This window comes from Vicugna pacos, chromosome X (genome assembly GCF_048564905.1).
Source record: "Vicugna pacos chromosome X, VicPac4, whole genome shotgun sequence".
Taxonomy (NCBI): domain Eukaryota; kingdom Metazoa; phylum Chordata; class Mammalia; order Artiodactyla; family Camelidae; genus Vicugna; species Vicugna pacos.
This window is the reverse complement of record NC_133023.1, coordinates 110,641,737-110,658,779: the sequence shown is the minus strand read 5'-3', so window position 1 is coordinate 110,658,779 and position 17,043 is coordinate 110,641,737. Positions and strand designations below refer to the sequence as shown.

The 17,043-nt window shown below is 40.0% G+C and overlaps 1 protein-coding gene across 5 annotated transcripts; it reads left to right on the top strand.

Annotated features, from left to right (window-relative positions):
• Positions 1 to 4,546: 4,546 nt before the first annotated feature.
• MORF4L2 (mortality factor 4 like 2) lies at positions 4,547 to 16,809 on the top strand. 5 transcript variants are annotated; one of them, XM_006219277.3, is made up of 4 exons: positions 4,547 to 4,661; positions 7,410 to 7,499; positions 13,789 to 13,893; positions 15,261 to 16,809. In XM_006219277.3, the coding sequence occupies exon 4, from the start codon at positions 15,285 to 15,287 to the stop codon at positions 16,149 to 16,151; it is 867 nt and encodes a 288-aa protein (XP_006219339.1). In that variant the 5' UTR covers positions 4,547 to 4,661; positions 7,410 to 7,499; positions 13,789 to 13,893; positions 15,261 to 15,284; the 3' UTR covers positions 16,152 to 16,809. The 5 variants fall into 5 exon arrangements, with proteins under 5 accessions (XP_006219339.1, XP_031531149.1, XP_006219340.1 ...); XM_031675289.2 differs by having other exon boundaries at positions 13,750 to 13,893; XM_006219278.4 differs by lacking the exon at positions 4,547 to 4,661 and adding an exon at positions 5,865 to 6,003.
• Positions 16,810 to 17,043: the final 234 nt, after the last annotated feature.

Genomic DNA, 17,043 nt, shown 5'->3' with positions numbered 1-17,043 from the left:
TGACTAACAGTTTTCAGCAATCAGCTGAGGCCCGTTTCCTGATTTCCAACCTCTCCCTACTCCCAAACGCCCGAGGGAGATGATTCGCTTACCAGTGTTTCTTCAGGGGTCTGGTGGAGAGGGATGGCAGGCCAGGAGACTCCCCTTCTAGGGGACCTTCTCAGAATTGCCAGCACAGAGGCTTTTTCGATCTAAAATACCCCCTCCCCAGACTTTTACATGGTACCTCCCTACTAAAAGTTACCACCCAACCCCTTGGTTAATAAGTATTCTTCTGAAGAGAAACCCATGTCTGTTCCCCTTCTCAGGACTGATGAAGCACTTTTTATTTTTATTTTTTGGTCTTTTTACACTGTTTTATTAGAGAAACCTTCAAAAAAAACACTCAAGAGTAGGAAGCATAGTATAATGAACCTCCATGTGCCCATCATTAAGCTTCAACAATTTAAAGATACAGCACTTTAAGTGCTATGGGTTTGTCCTCTTTAATAGAGCAGCTGAAATTTTCAAAAGATGTGGCTTTACACCAGAAACTAACACAACGTTGTAAATCAATTATACTTCAATTAAAAAAAAGGACACACCCTTTATCATTTCCAGTCAAATGGGGGCTGTGGGTGCACGTTATAAGCATGAACATAGTTACCTCTGAAAATGGGCTCAAGGGATCCCCTTGAGGCACTGCTCAGACGGTAGGAGTCAGTGTACACTAGTGGGAATCAGTCCTCATCTCTGTTGGGTGATATGTACCACAGATGACTTGACATGATCATTCCAAGTAAAGTCTGTGGTTCACAAAACCACACATTTCGGTGAATCGCACACTAAGCTAGTGACTCAGGAAGGGGAAACCAAGGGATTATGTGCAAGTCCAGCATCCCAAGGTCACTCAAGGACTACACTGATTAAATTCTGGTTCTCAGTCATTTGAAGTAACCTCTTTCTGCCATATGGATGGGTCAGTTGGACGACAGGAAAGGAGAGAAGCCAGAATAGAACAGATACCCCTAAAAGGGTAAAATTTTCCCATGATTATTTCCATCGTTGGCTCTGTCTGTCATAGCAAACTTGACGGCTCCAGACTGGAATGAGGCAGGTATAAATACACAGACCGAAAAAAACATTGCTATTAAAGAAATACCATTTTACTTAGCCTTGAAATATTAGGGTTTTTTTTAAAACTTTTAAATTAACCAAGCACTCTTTTAAAAGTCATCTAATAAGCTAGTCAGAACCAAATAAAAAATATTAAATTAACCTTAGAATGGAGCAATTTCACCTACTATCCAGACACTGGGGGAAGACACCAGTGTCCCTCTCCAACCTCAAGAACAGACTGACCACTGCCTTCCAGACCTAAGGAGGCTATCTTAGGCACGAAGTGAGACAAGCAAGGCCAGCAGATACTGTTGGACAGGACAGGTTGCACCCTGCACAAGGGTGCCCCACTGAGAGGGAACAATTGGAGGCTGAAATTCATTCCTCAATGGCCCTGGTGGAGCTCCAACATCCCTGAGAAAGAAAAAAATTTTTCTCATGGGTCCACTAGAGTGGACACTTCTCTGCAATTTGTCTGCCCCCAGGTGGCACATGTTTCTAGTGAGCACAAAGGCATCATATAAATAGCAAATGGTAGCCTTGAAAATTAACACAGAGTTCTTAGAGCCATTCTTTGTTCCCTGAAGGCTGGGATCATAAATAGTCTCTGTCTGGCCTTGGGCCTTGAAGCCAAACATTGACTGAAGCGATCTTTCCCTTCCAGTTGTCGCAGACGGTAAAGACAGTGATTCCGCTGTAAAATCAACAGGAAGAGAGTAACTAACATTTTCTGAGGGCCCAGTAAGAGTCAGGAATCTGCTCAAGCTTTATCTCACTAATATGTGGAAGGAGACGATTATTCATATTTGAGAGGGTACCATGGTAGAATGGGAAAAAACATGTGCTTTGGAGTCAGAGAGAAATCTGAATCTTTGCTCTGCTGTTTACTAGTTGGCAACCTGGAGTTAATATTTAACTTCTCTGGGCTTCAGTGAGGAGTCACTAAGATAATCGCAGTAAAAAGCTGAGCACACGGCTGCCTGGCACATAGCAGGCATTCAGCTCCTAAGTTTTTTTCTGCTACTACCCTGACTCCAAAGTTAAGTCACATTATTCACACCCTTGGCCTTAGGACCTCACTCAGCAGAGCATAAGGACGGGTCTAGCAGACAGAATATTGGAGCAAGGGTCAGGAGATGTGGGGCCCAACGTCAGACACATCCCCTGTTATATAGTACACTGGGTAAGCGACTCCCCTCTCCAGATTCCATCAATAAACAGAACATGACAAGCTCTGATGCTAATAGAGCAGAGGAAATCACTTCTGGGCACCTGCCATGAAATATCTACCATACTAGGCCCTTCTACATCCCCTACATATGCTAAATCAACACCGCCCCGTAGAATGCTCTATGGTGATGGAAGTGTTCTGTATCTGTTGCTGTCTAATTTGGTACTAACACTAGTCATGAGTAGCTACTGAGCCCTTGAAGTGTGATTAGTTTGAAGAACTAAATTCTTAATTTTACTTATATTTAACTAATTCAAATTTAAATACCCACATGTCTACTGGCTACTGTATTGGACACTGCAGCTCTAAGATTATGAAGCAGGAATATTTGTTCCCATTTAATATATGGTGAAACTGAGGCTCAGAAAAATTAAAGAACTTGCTGAAAGTCACATAAATAGTAAATAACTAAACCAGAGTCAAAACCAAGCTGTAGAAAGTTTAGCACGGATATACTGCCAGATACACCCGGAATTACCTGGGCTCCACTTCTTACAAATTATATAACTAAGAGAAATAATTATAGTCTCTAGAACTCACTTTTTTCTCACCTATAAAATGAGGATATTATCACCTAATTTATCGGCTTATTGTTGGGATTAATGGATTAGAGCTATACAGAGTGTGGCTTTTAACAACTGTGCTTCCTCACCCCCCTTTTTCTTCCCCAAACATTTAAGAGGTTTAGACATAAACTTTAAAAGATAACTGCAGGGTAGAGGAGGCATCTGGGAAATACAAAAGCAGAAAAGGAAACACTTATGGGCTTTTATGTGATATCTTATTATAGAATGGAGATGAAGGAAGGTATGAAGTCATCAAAATATTTCCATTTATTTGCTTTGCTTCCCTGTCTTCTTCTTAATGCTCTAGTCAACATTACCCAAGGCAAGGAACAAAGTACTGTAATGTATTTTGAGGCCCAGAAATACAAGCTACTGCAGCTGAACAACAGAGTACTGTCAAGGGCTTGGGTTCGAGGGGCAGGTAAAGCTCAGTTCTGGTTCTCGTACTTTTATATGCACTGAGACAATAATTGACACCTCTACACAACAGTTTTTAACCTCTGAAAAGGGACTGATATCAAGCAGGGTGTCGCAACAAAACCTTTTATTTTGCTTTACATTCTGTAGCACCCTCTAGTGGAGGGTGCAAAAATAAGCATTGTATTTCTGCCTTCCAAAGCAGTGCTTTTAACTTCAGTGTACATTAAAATTACCAGAACAGTTTGTTCAAACACAGATAGCCAAACCCTACTCCTAGACGTTCTGATTAATTAGCTTGGAGGTAAGGCCTGAGAATCTAAATTTCTGACAACTTCCCAAAAAGTGATAATGATGCTATTGGTGTGCCTGGGAAACATACTTTGAGAACCACTGCTCTAAATCCCGCCCTACTGTGTGTGTGTGTGTTTCCTGAGCACACAGGTGCCTGCGTGCACACATGTATAAGATCGATAACTGAAAGAGAGATAACTTTTGTTGTTTGATACTTATTTATCAGTATCCACCTAATATAGATTTTGTGAAGAATAAAAGAACATCCATGTGAAAGATATGACACAGCATCTAAAATATAGCAAGCATGCACAAAAACTGAGGATCACAGAACATAAATCCCAGGGTCTCAGAACTAGTAAGTGATGGAATGGGGTTTAAAGTTAGGCCTCTGACTACAAAAACATAATAAAGCTTAATAGTACTAGCACAGAAAACATGGTGGAAACACCCATAGCTAATCATAATTTCAAGAGGAAAAGAAGATCAGTTTTTAATACCAGGGTCCAAGTCCAGTAAAGACAAATGTCTTTACTGACTATAGAGCCATCTCTATTTTCCCTTTGGGGGGTGAGGAGGGTGAGTGGAAGCATTTGAAGAGAAGATCCCACAGAAAGGGTTAGGATCTTCATCAGGATCAGTGCTTGGGGTCATTCATCAATTCTGACCCCCGTCCCCAAAAGTCAAGGAAGAAAGAAGAGAGGGATGGGGAGGGGAGCTTTTTTTTTTTAAGAAGTAAAGAAACATGGCAAAACATTTGAATCTAGGGACATAGTCCCCTGCTTGGTAGGGCTATGAACATAAGTTAATTTGATTTTCCCCCAGCAATGAAAGATATATATGATCTCTATAGATTGGACAGTTCAGCAAATCAGGAAAAGGGGGTGGGGGTGAATCCCATAATTCCAGGGACCAAACAGCCAATCCTTTGCTGGAATTTGGCGGCATCTAGTGGCAGACTCAAAAGGTATAAACCTCACCCAGCGAACTTTCTGGAAAATTAACTGAGTGCGTACTTGCCTGAAGAGCATTCTGCTGGAGATCTGGACCAAAAGGTAAGAGAGCCTAAGCCCCCAAAGAAATTTGGAGTCCTTAGTGAAGGAGAAGTCTGTCGTTATATAGATATTCTCAGCAGAACATTCTGCTTGTGCCAGGGGAACTGAACGCAACTTGGGGTAGGGGGAGGGAGCGAGGAAGGGGGAAAGGCTAATAGGGAACAGGAAAGAAGCTGTTTCTTGGAATTGCTAATACGGGAATGGAAGGGTTTTGACTCTTAATCACCGGAGGGCCAGGGTTTAGAACGGGATTTCGTCACGGAGAAAAACGTGGGAATAAAGTGTATTTTTCGGGTCTAAAATTAAATCGACAAAGGAGACCGAAATATTTCTCGCAAAGACTTAATCTCAGTTATGGTCGCCTTGCCTTACTTATTTAATTATTTTCCTTTTCATTTCAACAATTTTCAAACATATACAAAAGTAGAAAACGATCGGTATAGAACGCGCGCGCGCGCGCGCACACTCGCGCACGCACCCGCTCCGAGACACACACCGGCCCCAACGCTAGGGGCGCACGCCTGCGCACACCCGCCGCCTCCAGCGCCACGATGCCTGGCGTTCGCGCACACGCCAACGCCAAGGCCTCGCGGGCTCGCCTGCGCACAGACGCACTCGCCCTGACACAGCGCGCCCGCAGTACTCCCGCCCGCCCCCGCTAGCACACACATCAAAACCCCTAGTTCTGCCTTTTTTTTTTTTTTACCTCCGATAGTTGCGCAAGAGGCTCGGGGGCGTGGCCCCAGATTTGACCTCGCGCTTCCCCACTCGCGGGAACCTTAGCTCATTTCCGCCCATCCTGTTTCCGCAGGCCACGTAGACACTTCCTTTCCCAGTGGAAAAAAAAAAACCCATAATGCCTCCCTGCAGGAAAAAAAAAAGGAAAAAAAAAAAACCTCTGGTCAGGGGAACTCTGGGTCGTGAAAGTTGGCCACGTGAACACCCTGCCCTATAGACTTATGACCCAACGGCTGTCGCGCTTTTTTAGGGCGGGCTAAGAACCTAAGAGGGCGAACTTCATTGGCCAGAGCGCGCACTAAAGGAGGAAGGTGATTGGTTTGCTTCAAGCCTTAACGGTGAAGAAGCAGGTTGCTAGCACCCGCCTTTACTGCGGCGGAGTGTCATTGCTGACGTGGTGCGCTTCGTCCAATCATTTGGTTATGGAACATTCTAAAACTTGGAGAAGACGATTGTGATTGGCTGAAGGGTATAAGCCCGCCTCCAGGGTGACGTGTCTGCCTATGGATATCAGTTGCCAGAGAAACCTGTCTTTACTATGGCGGTTGGAGGGTCGGCAGTGATCACACGTCGGCTGCTGGAAAGAACTGGATTCTCGTTTCAGGTTTCGGGGTGGGGGTGGGGAGAAAGGGTTGACGATTTCCTCTTATCGTCGCGTATGTAGACAAGATTAACTAGTGGCTTCACAATCGGGCAGAGCTAGATTCAAATTCCTAGTCGCCAACGCCCAGCTTGGGCTGGCTCCTGTTCTTTCTGTGTCTCGGTTTCCATGTTTGTAAAATGGTGATAATAATAGTATCTACCTTAGAGACGTGTGCCTCAGAGGCGTGTGCTGCAAATTAATGCGTATAATGTACTAATGCGAAGTAATATAATATAATACGTATAATAACTTAATATGAAGCCTGGCTCCGGATGATATTAGCCATTATTGTGGAGAGAAAAACCCGCGTAATAGAATGAGAAGAAACAAATTATGTAAAGTCGTTCGTTACAGCGCTTTTCCTATCCATCACCTCCTTACCTAGAAGGAATTCGAGATATAAGAGAGACGTATCAGACTTTACCGATGAAATAATTTATTTGGGAATTAGCTCAAAATAGCGGAGATTGGAATTTTCCATATTGAAAAGTTAAAAAAAAAAGCGGTGGGGGGGGTGGGGAGAGATGGAGAATGAGAGCGAGCTGGAGATGAACCACATGCGATGAGTAGGCCTTGTTTGGGTCCTGATTCGGATACATCAACTATTTTAAAAGCTGTTTAAGATGCATCGGGAAATTTTGAAGACGGATTCGATTTTTGTTGTTTTTTTCAGGAATTGATGTCGATTTTTTTAGACGTTATAGTGGTATTTTGGTTATGTTTTCAAATTGTCTTTAGCTTGTAGAGATATATACGAAAACACTTACGGATTAAATAATAAGATTTCTGAGATTGGCTTCCAAATACGTTGATGCCTAGAATTTGCTTCAAAATAATCTCAGCGGTAGGGGGAAGTGGGGAGGGGTATAGATGAAACAAAATTGGCCCTAAGTTAATCGTTTTAGCTGAGTGATGGGCATAGGGAATTCCTTTCTATTATTCTGCCTTCCTTGGTATATGTTTGAAATTTTCCGTAATAAAATACAGAAAATGAGCTTTAAAAAAACGGAGGTGGGGGGAGCAGTGGGTGGGGTTACAGATAAAACAAGATGGCCTTCAGTTGGTAATTGTTGAAGCTGGGTGATAGATTCGCACAGGTTTATAATATTATTCCCTCCACATTTTTATCCATTTGAAATTATCCTTAATAAAAAGTCAAGAAAACATTACCTTATCAAAAATCAGGGTGAATATACAACAAGGTAAATTAGAAAGTATAACCACAAGAAAGAAAAAAAAACACTTGTACATTATTTATCAGCTTTGGTGTCCTTTGTGTGTGATAAAATACATTGATGGAGAAGGAAACCGTTATCTTATATCTTTTTATTTTATGTCCTTTTCTGTCCCCTTGTTTGACCTTCTAGGCTACCATCAGAAAAGCTGAGTTTGCTGTGTAGTAAGGATCAGAAGGTCTGGTCCTGATTGCAGAACCATCCCTGATTACGGAATCTTGGGTAAGTGCCTCCCTTCTCCTGGCCTCTGTTCTCAGACAAAATAATTCCACATAACTGTCCTAACTGTCCAGGAATATTTTGAGGATTAATAAGCACCTATCTAGGAAAGCACTCTACAGTCTAAGAAAGGAAAGATGGAGCTAAGTCCATTTGTGCTTCCAGTATAAAAAGTGCCTAAATAAGAGGGCTATGTCATCTTACATTCCTTGATAAAAGATGCTATAATTGACTCCCTATAGTTAGCTCCATACATCCCTATTTTGTTTTCTTTGTGGCATCCCGTATGCAGCATAATTTAGTGGTTAAGAGCAAATACTGACATTCTGAACTTAAATCCTGGCTCTGCCACTTACTGTGTGATCCTGGCCAAGGTACTTACTCACTTTGTCTCTAAATTTCCTCATCTGTAAAATAAAGATAATAATAGTTCCTACTTTGTAGGATCATTGACAGGATCACATGTAAAGTACCAAGACATTGCTTGGCACATATAAGTGTTTGCTTTACTAATTATTATGGCTCTATTAGTCCTTCTGGTACATCTTGTGTTACACACACACACATGCGTGCACATGCACACTCTTACACTAATAAAAGCAGGATACCTCTTTTTGGAGTTATTATTAATAATAATAATAATAATACTGTTGGTTTCTCTCCTGATTTTCCAGAAGCAGCAGTTACCACTAGAACTGAATTCTGAGATTATAACTTCTGGCTTATCCTAACAATCTAGGAAGATACTGAGTATGTTGATCATATTTATTTAAAAGGGAATTTCCAGGAACTACAATTTTAACTAGCAAATCATAACCATATTCAGTCTGCTAACAGTTTTTATATCATTCCTCCTTTGTCTCAGACTCATAAAATACCTGTTAAACATAAAGGAAGTGTTCCAAGATCCAGAATTGGTATAAATGTAACTGACATGATGTATATGCACTTAAAGGTTATTCCAGCAAACTGTAGGAAATGTTCCCACTCATTTGTGATAGACCCATACACAAAAATGGTAGCATTTGGAGTCTGCATTCCTGAATGACCCATCAGTTGCATGAGGAGATGAAGGAAGGTTTTTCAGACTCTTGACAGCCTTATTTTCCCATGGAGTCACTATATTTTCCTTTTTTTTTTTTCTTCTGAAAGCTAGATTGCAGAGGAGGGTACTGCCCTGGTGGAAAAGATGCAGTAAATGGTTAGGCATAGAACTCCTTTACGGGAGGCCATTTGGAGAATGATTAAAGGCAAAAGGTGGGGGAGGTGGACTGTTAGGCCAATAGGAGCTCAGAGAAGGCAAAGGCCAAAGTAGCCTGAAATGGAAAAAGCCTCAAGGAGGGAAAGGACCTTGACCTGGGCCTCTGAAGTGGGCAGAACCTAGAAGTGGGGAAAGAAACCAGTTCAGATGTTAATGCCTACAAAGTATATGTTACACAGTGAAAATTAACTGAAAAGTCCAGCTGTGTGTGAGAACCATGGATAAGAATAGATTTGAAAATCATGAATTTTAAATACGTGTATTTTAATATAAGTATTTAGTCATAATGATATGTGAATACAGTCTCCTAGTAATGTGAAAAGTTAAAATAATACGGATTAGGCTCGAATTACCTTTTTTCACCACCCCCAATTCTCTTACTCTCCGCAGAGGTAACCACTATTAGCTATATTTCCTTCTAAATCTCTAAATGATGTACCTGTTCAAAAAATGTATATGGATATGTATATAAAATACTGTTTTGTGTTTTCTTTCACATAAATGTGGTGTCACACTATAGGTATTGTTTTGCAGCTTGCTGTTTTTATTCAACAAATTGTCTTAGATGTCTTCATGTCCATTCATAGAGTTCTATTTGATTCCATTCCCAGTGGCAATCCTTTAACTGGCATATTCCACATAATGGATAAACCATGTTTTATTTTTGCCAAATCACTATTGGTAGTCCTCTACATTAACTCCAGTGTTTTACTGTTTCAAATAATACTGCATCAAACATCCTTGGAACCCATTTACAAGTGTTATTCCAGGGCAATATTTTATTTAAACTATGATAATGAAACCAGTGTGATACTGGTGTGAGAACAGACCTTGCTGTGACAGAACAGGTGACTTAGAATCAGTGATATCTTTAAAAATTGAATAATCAAAAATCATTGGGAAAAGAGTATCTTAAAAAACTTATATACCTAGGAATTTAGAATGTTATAAAATAGCAATTCAAATCAGTAGGGAAAGGGACTAATTATTAGGAAAAAATAGTTACATATTTGAAAGAAACTAAAAAAATGCCAAGAAATAACACAGGAAATTTTTAGAATATTGATTTGGGAGCATTTCTCTAGGCATGACATGTCAAAGTTCGTGGAGGAAAAGGTTGACACATTTGTGGTTTTTATGCACACACACAGGCCCAATTAGAAAAATGACCATTGAGGAAAAATATTTCTAACAAAGGAAAAAAACTTACTATTTAATTATTAGAAGTTTATAAAAGAAGCAAATCACCCTAGTAGACATGGGAACAAAGGTATTTACATAAGAAAAAGATACATACAGATGTCTGAAAATATGCTCAATATCACACAAATTCAAATAAAAATAACTTGCTACATTTTAGATCCCCCCAGTTTTTTTTTTTTCAAAAAGATGTTTATCCAGTGTTACTGAAGGTGTGGGTGAATGAACGTTTACATTTTTAAAAATTAAATTTGCCTCTGTGTCATCAAAGCTGTAAATAAGCAAATCCTCTGAGCAGTTCCACTGCTGAGAATATGTCCTGAGATACTTACCTAATGTGCTAATATATTTGCACACTGATGTCTGGTACAGCATTTCTGTAATAATGAAGTATTGGAAACAACCTAAATGTTCATTAATATGAGACTGGTTAAATTATGTTACATGCAGATTATAGAATGATGTGGGTATTAATAGGAATGAGCTAGGTATGTGTGGACATAGATGCCCATTGTTTAGGTGAGAAAAGGGGAGCAATACGTATCTCACCTTTGTCAAGACATGTAAATAAATGATACATATTCACATATGTATATAATATACACATTTAGTTTTAAAGGTGGTTTTTTGTGTGAATGTGTACATGAAAAGATTTGAAAGCATATACACTCGGGTTGAGGTGGGGAGGGGAGAACTTGGTATTTATAGGTATGTAAAGGGAGTATTAATGATACCACAAAATTAATTACTTGGGGAAATAATAGGTTTTTAGTTCATGACTGAAATTTCTGGGTGAATTGGAATTAAAATATAAGCAAATCCATTTAAATGTCATCTTAATTTTTTTTAAGCTTAGTGGAAGGAAAAACTACATGTTTTATCATGTAAAACTTAAAGTCTTACAAGCCACTATAAACAAACTAGGGAATATATTTACTCAGGTATGACAACTGATAAACAACTCATAAAAAATTCATTAAGAACCAACTTAAAATTAATGCGTAAAGGACAAGAGGTAAACTATAACTGACCAGTAAACACTCTTAAAATGTCAGAACCACTAATAAAAAGTACAAGCTGAATAGATAAACCCATTTTCCTTAGCAAATTTACAAATTTTTTTAATAGCCAGTTCTGACCAGAGCTGTGAGGTTGTGCAACCTCAGGGGAAGTAACTTGGCAATGTAAAATTGCCTCTTAGCCTACTAAACCTGTGTCTGGGACTCAAAGGGATAATACGAAATGAAGGCTACAAATATTTTAATATTACAGGATAAATTGAATGGGGGCGGTCACTGTCCAGAGAGGGTGGTTAAAGTATGCCCATTTGGTGGAATATCCTACAGCTCTCAAGATGTGTGCATATTATGACTTCACTAACATGAGGAAATGAGAACAACTTTTTTTTTTAAGTGAGGATCTAAGATTTGCTACCAGGATGAAGTTACCTCTTTGAATTGACTATTTACACAGACATTGAAGATAGAAAACTAAGGTTAATATATAAATGTGTTTTCTCAGTATATGGCCTACCCTAGAGCTGACCTGTAAGTGGGAAATATTTGATAACATTTGTCCCTAATTTGTTTCTCCATTTTCCCATGTGTTAAAATCACCTCACTGATCCACTAGTGTATACCCACCAGGACCAAAGTGCTGTTGCAGAAAGTGCAAGAGGTATATTACACAAGACATGGCAAGTGGAGATTAATGTAGTTCCATAAGCGAAAGTAACACGTGAAACATTTAAATAAATACTAAGCCCTAGAGTACTAAGGTCGGCTTCATGTGGTATTGGAGATGGGAAAGAAACAGGCTAGAGTAGTTAGGAAATTTGAAGAGGAAATGGGACGTGGTATTTAGATGAGGGAGACAAAGGGAGGAAGTGTGCTAGAGTAGAGTAGGTATACTAAGCCAGTAAACGATGTTAAAGTCAGAAACTGGCAGATTCGAAGTTTAAAACCGCTGAAAGCAATATATAGTGCTAACGTTTCTAATGAATGTGCACAGCACATCTGTCACAGAGCCATGGAGCCAGGAAGGGAGGTACAAAGTCCCGTGACCCTAGTAAAGCTACCCATAAATTCATATTACAAGTAGGAGCCAGACATCAAAAGGATGGGTCTTCCCCTCCTTTGATGTCTGGCTTCTGACTCCAGGTAGTAATAGTTGCTTTATTGGTAAGGAACTCAGATGAAAATTAAGGTACTGAGACAGAAAGGCTGCTTCCCTGGCTTTAGTCTGGGCACAGACCTTACTCATAGTGCAGGTATTTTTAGGTACAGTGTCAGATGTTTCATTTAACTTGGAACTTTATATGAATAATAGAATTTGTAGAGAATAATGAAACCCACTTAATGAGAACCAATTAGAATTTTTTTGTAGTTTTCTTATGCATAAATATATGTAGTCGATGCCAAGGATATACAGTAGGTTCAGCTATCATTCTCAGATTCCTCACTGAGGAATTGCTGATGACCAGTGCAACTTCCAGAATACTTCCTATGCCGCCTGGCTCTACTTCTGCATGTTTTACAGTCTGCTTGGCACTGGGTCGACTTGCTTTTTTGAGTTGGTATTTTAACTGTCCCCTTGTTTTGTGGAAGCTCTGCCCATTATTAGCCCCGAGGTGGGTTTTCTGGATTTCACCTGTATTGTTTAACTATATTCTCAGATACCGTGCCCACTCTGTCCCAGAAACAATTTTTTTTAGAAATTATTTTGTAAGCCTGATAGCTTATAGTGCCATGACACTGGCCACTCTGATCCTTCACAGAATGTGTCTATACAGCAATCTCAGCCAGAAGGTTTCTGATTCCCACAGGGTCAGTATGTGTATTCACAGATTTTGATGCTCTCCGGGCAGCACCTTTGCTCTGATTTCTGATGAAAGCTTTGCATTCTGTCAGTTAGATAGCATTTGCTTAGGGGAAGCACCCAGTCCTCTCTTCCCAACAACTGGCTTCCCTGATTCAGGGCGCTAGTGTTCTAACATTTCTTACCTCTTATTTCCCCTTCAGGGATTCCGTGACACCTGCTCACGTGATCTTAAGGGCTAGCGATTGGTGAAAGGGCTTTTTCTGTGAGTTAAAGTTGTAGTTAAACCTGGTTTAATGCTGGTCCACCGTCATATCTCAGAGGTTACCCTGATTTTAACGGTCTGGTGTTTATCCTATGTATTTTTAAACACATCAGTTTAAAACAGAAATCATACCTCACTTCGTAAGAACTATCTAAGACTAATGCTTGTCCCTCCACCTGTGCTCTCTCTGGGATCCTGTTATACGCATTACTATGCAACTTGCCTGTTTACCTAATAGTATATAATTGAACCTCTTTTCACATCAGTACATGGATCTCTGCTTAATTCATTTGAATGTTCTTTCATAGTCTGCATACATAACAATTTACATTACCATTTTGCTATTGAAGAATAATTTAGGTATTTCCAGTTTTTCAGTATTACAAACACTACTACAGTGAACATCTTTGTATCCGTGTTCACATGTGCAGGTATTCCTGCAAGGTACAGTGCTAGCTGTTCAGCCAGATCGTATTTATGAAATTCTTAATAAGAACCTGTGAAGGCTAGGGATAATTTGCCACATTCCATTGATAACGATAAAAGGCTAAGAGAGCTTACATATCTTGCCCAAATCCTCGTAATCCATAAATGCCAGAGCCAAATTGAAGTATGTCTAACAGCAGAGCTCATGTATTTTCTCTGATATCACAATTGTAAACCACATGTTTTTAAATTAGATTATCTTTTCTTTTTCCTGTATTTCACAGAAGTTTATCTTCATTGCCAATGCCTGCTTTCCTTTGTAGATTGTGTCTCCCACCTCATCTTTCCAGACCATCCCAGAAGATCTATAGGATTCCATCTGGGAAAACACTAGGAGTTCTTGGAAGGGAAGGAAGGAAGAGGATTATGTAAGTCAAAGGAATTGTTTAATCTGTCACACCATAAGAATCACAGAACACTATTTTTTTCATCTTTTCTCTTACTAGCCCTCTCTGCTGCTTTTTACAGTGTAGATCATCCCTTTTCCCTCTTGAAACTTTCAACTTCTTGGCTTCCAGCGTAACATTCTCCTATTCTGGCTGCTCTGACCATTTTTGTTTTATTTGTGGCCTCTCTCTACTCACCCCATAAATATCATTCTTTCTTAGGTTGTTTACAGAATGCTATCCTTGGTCCAGTTTTTCTTCCTCTATTCTCCATGAAAGATTTCATTGGCTCTTATAGTTTCTGCTACCAGTTATATGATGATTGCTCTCAGATCTCCATTTCTGGTTCTGACCTCTCACCTAAAGTTAAAAGCCATTCGTTTAACTGCGTACTCACACTTACTCGATCTAGTTCTGAACTTCTCTCTAACCCCTTTCCTCCTCCTCTAGAAGCAGTCTCATTTGGTGATAGCAATGTAACCAAATCACCCATTCTCAAAAGCCTGGCAGTCATCACTGACTTTATCCCTCAGTAGTTTATCACCTCCTCCAACAAGCTATCGCTAAAAGTGGTGATATGTTTGCTCCCAAAATATTCTGTGCCTGTAACTATCACTGTACTAACCTTGTTGTTTTATAATCATCACTTCAGATATTTGAATCCCTAGTGTCTAGTACTTGTCCCGAAGCAGATAAGCAGTAATGTATGATGACTAACTGAATGGATAAATTACCTGTTTCTTATTATTTTATTACCAATTCCAAACTAACCATTAAAAATTAGTGCTTTTAGTAATTCATTAATTACCCAGGCTTAAAATTGCAGAATCACCTTTGACTCCTCCCTCTTCTTCATTTACCAAGTTCTGCATTCAGTTTCTCTTGACTCTGTCATCAGCCTAGTTCAGGCCTACCTGGACTTAGACCAAAATCTTTGCTATTATTTATTTTGCCTCCAGCCACCTAAATTAATCTTTCTTTCTTTCATCTTGTCATTTTTCCTGTTCAGAAGTCTTGAGTTTCAACTCCACTGCCTTTTGTAGTTTCTTTTCCATTTAATTCATTCTTTCTCTAAGATTATCTTCCTGTCTTTTGAGTGGCATCAAAAAGCTAGTTTATGGGCAGGTCTGATGAGTGATTGGGTGGGCTGAGAACAGTGGGCGGGTGGTAGTGAGGATCAAAGAGAGAGGGAGGAGGTAGTAAGTCAAAATTAATTGGTCCTGAAATAGGATTTGAAATCCAAATTCCAAGAGAGTAGCCTGTGCTGTGCTTTGATGGGCCTTTACGAAGCACATTCTGTTAAAGGTCGCCATAGAAAACAACCAAGTGAAATACTTTGTATATTACAGTGGTTGGAATAAAAACAGGGTTGAATGAGTTCCAGAAAGCAGGGTTCTCAAACTCGTGGACAACAATCTGCAGAAGAAGACAACTTCAAAAAACCAACTAGAAGCAATATGCAGAGAAGTAAGATGAGAGGGGCCTCCTCGGGAAAGAAGGCAGCTGGTCCACAGCAGAAGAATCTGGAAGCAGCACTCCCAGGCAGATGGGGGGGTCGCTCTGCAGAGAACCCCCCTTCGGGATCTGTGAGGAAGACAAGAAAGAATAAACAGAAGACCCCTGGAAACGGAGATGGTGGCAGTACCAGCGAAGCACCTCAGCCACCTCGGAAGAAAAGGGCCCGGGCAGACCCCACTGTTGAGAGTGAGGAGGCATTTAAGAATAGGATGGAAGTTAAAGTGAAGATTCCTGAAGAATTAAAACCATGGCTTGTTGAGGACTGGGACTTAGTTACCAGGCAGAAGCAGCTGTTTCAGCTCCCTGCTAAGAAAAATGTAGATGCTATCCTGGAAGAATATGCAAATTGCAAGAAATCGCAGGGAAATGTTGATAATAAGGAGTATGCAGTTAATGAAGTTGTGGCAGGAATAAAAGAGTATTTCAATGTGATGTTGGGCACTCAGCTGCTCTACAAATTTGAGAGGCCCCAGTATGCCGAAATCCTCTTGGCTCACCCTGATGCGCCAATGTCCCAGGTTTATGGGGCGCCACACCTACTGAGATTATTTGTGAGAATCGGAGCAATGTTGGCGTATACGCCCCTTGATGAGAAGAGCCTTGCATTATTGTTGGGCTATTTGCATGATTTCCTAAAATACCTGGCAAAGAATGCTGCGTCTCTGTTTACTGCCAGTGATTATAAAGTGGCTTCTGCTGAGTACCACCGCAAAGCCCTGTGAGGGTCTACTGACCACTCACTGTTCTGTCTGGTATCTGTAAACACTCTTTTTGTTCTTAGTCTTTTTCTTGTATAATTGATGTTCTTTAAAATTGTTAATGTATAACAGGGCTTATGTTTCAGTTTGTTTTCTGTTTTGTTCTAAACAGAAAATAAAAGGAGTACAAGCTCCTTTTCTCATTTCAAAGTTGCTACCAGTGTATGCAGTAATTAGACAAAGAAGAAACATTCAGTAGAACATTTTATTGCCTAGTTGACAACATTGCTTGAATGCTGGTGGTTCTATCCCTTTGACACTACACAATTTTCTAATATGTGTTAATGCTATGTGAAAATGCCCTGATTCCTAGTGCCAAAGGTTCAACTTCATGTATATACCTGAAAACCCATGCATTTGTGCTCTTTTTTTTTTATGGTGCTTGAAGTAAAACAGCCCATCCTCTGCAAGTCCATCTATGTTGTTCCTTAGGCATTCTATCTTTGCTCAAATTGTTGAAGGATGGTGGTTTGTTTCATGGTTTTTGTATTTGAGTCTAATGCACGTTCTAACATGATAGAGGCAATGCATTATTGTGTAGCCACGGTTTTCTGGAGAAGTCGATATTTTAGGAATTGTATTTCAGATCTTAAATAAAATTTGTTTCTAAATTTCAAAGCAAGTAATTTGCAGTGTGCCTTTAATGTTACTGAGGCTGAGAAGTCAGCAGGCGCAGGAAAGATCTAGGCGGTATTAAAGGAAAGAGTTTTGACTCCTAGTGAAGGAATTCCTTTTATCATTGGGTGTGGCAGCCAGAAGTATGCCCTGTCAGGCCAGTTCCCCTCCTCTCCCTTGTGTGTGGCCTCTCAGGGTGGGGTTGCTTTCTAATGCTGCTTCTGAGAGCCATTTCTGTTCC

Coding starts and splice junctions, on each gene's coding strand:
- MORF4L2 (XM_006219277.3), top strand. CDS start 15,285: ATGAGTTCCAGAAAGCAGGGTTCTCAAACTCGTGGACAACAATCTGCA.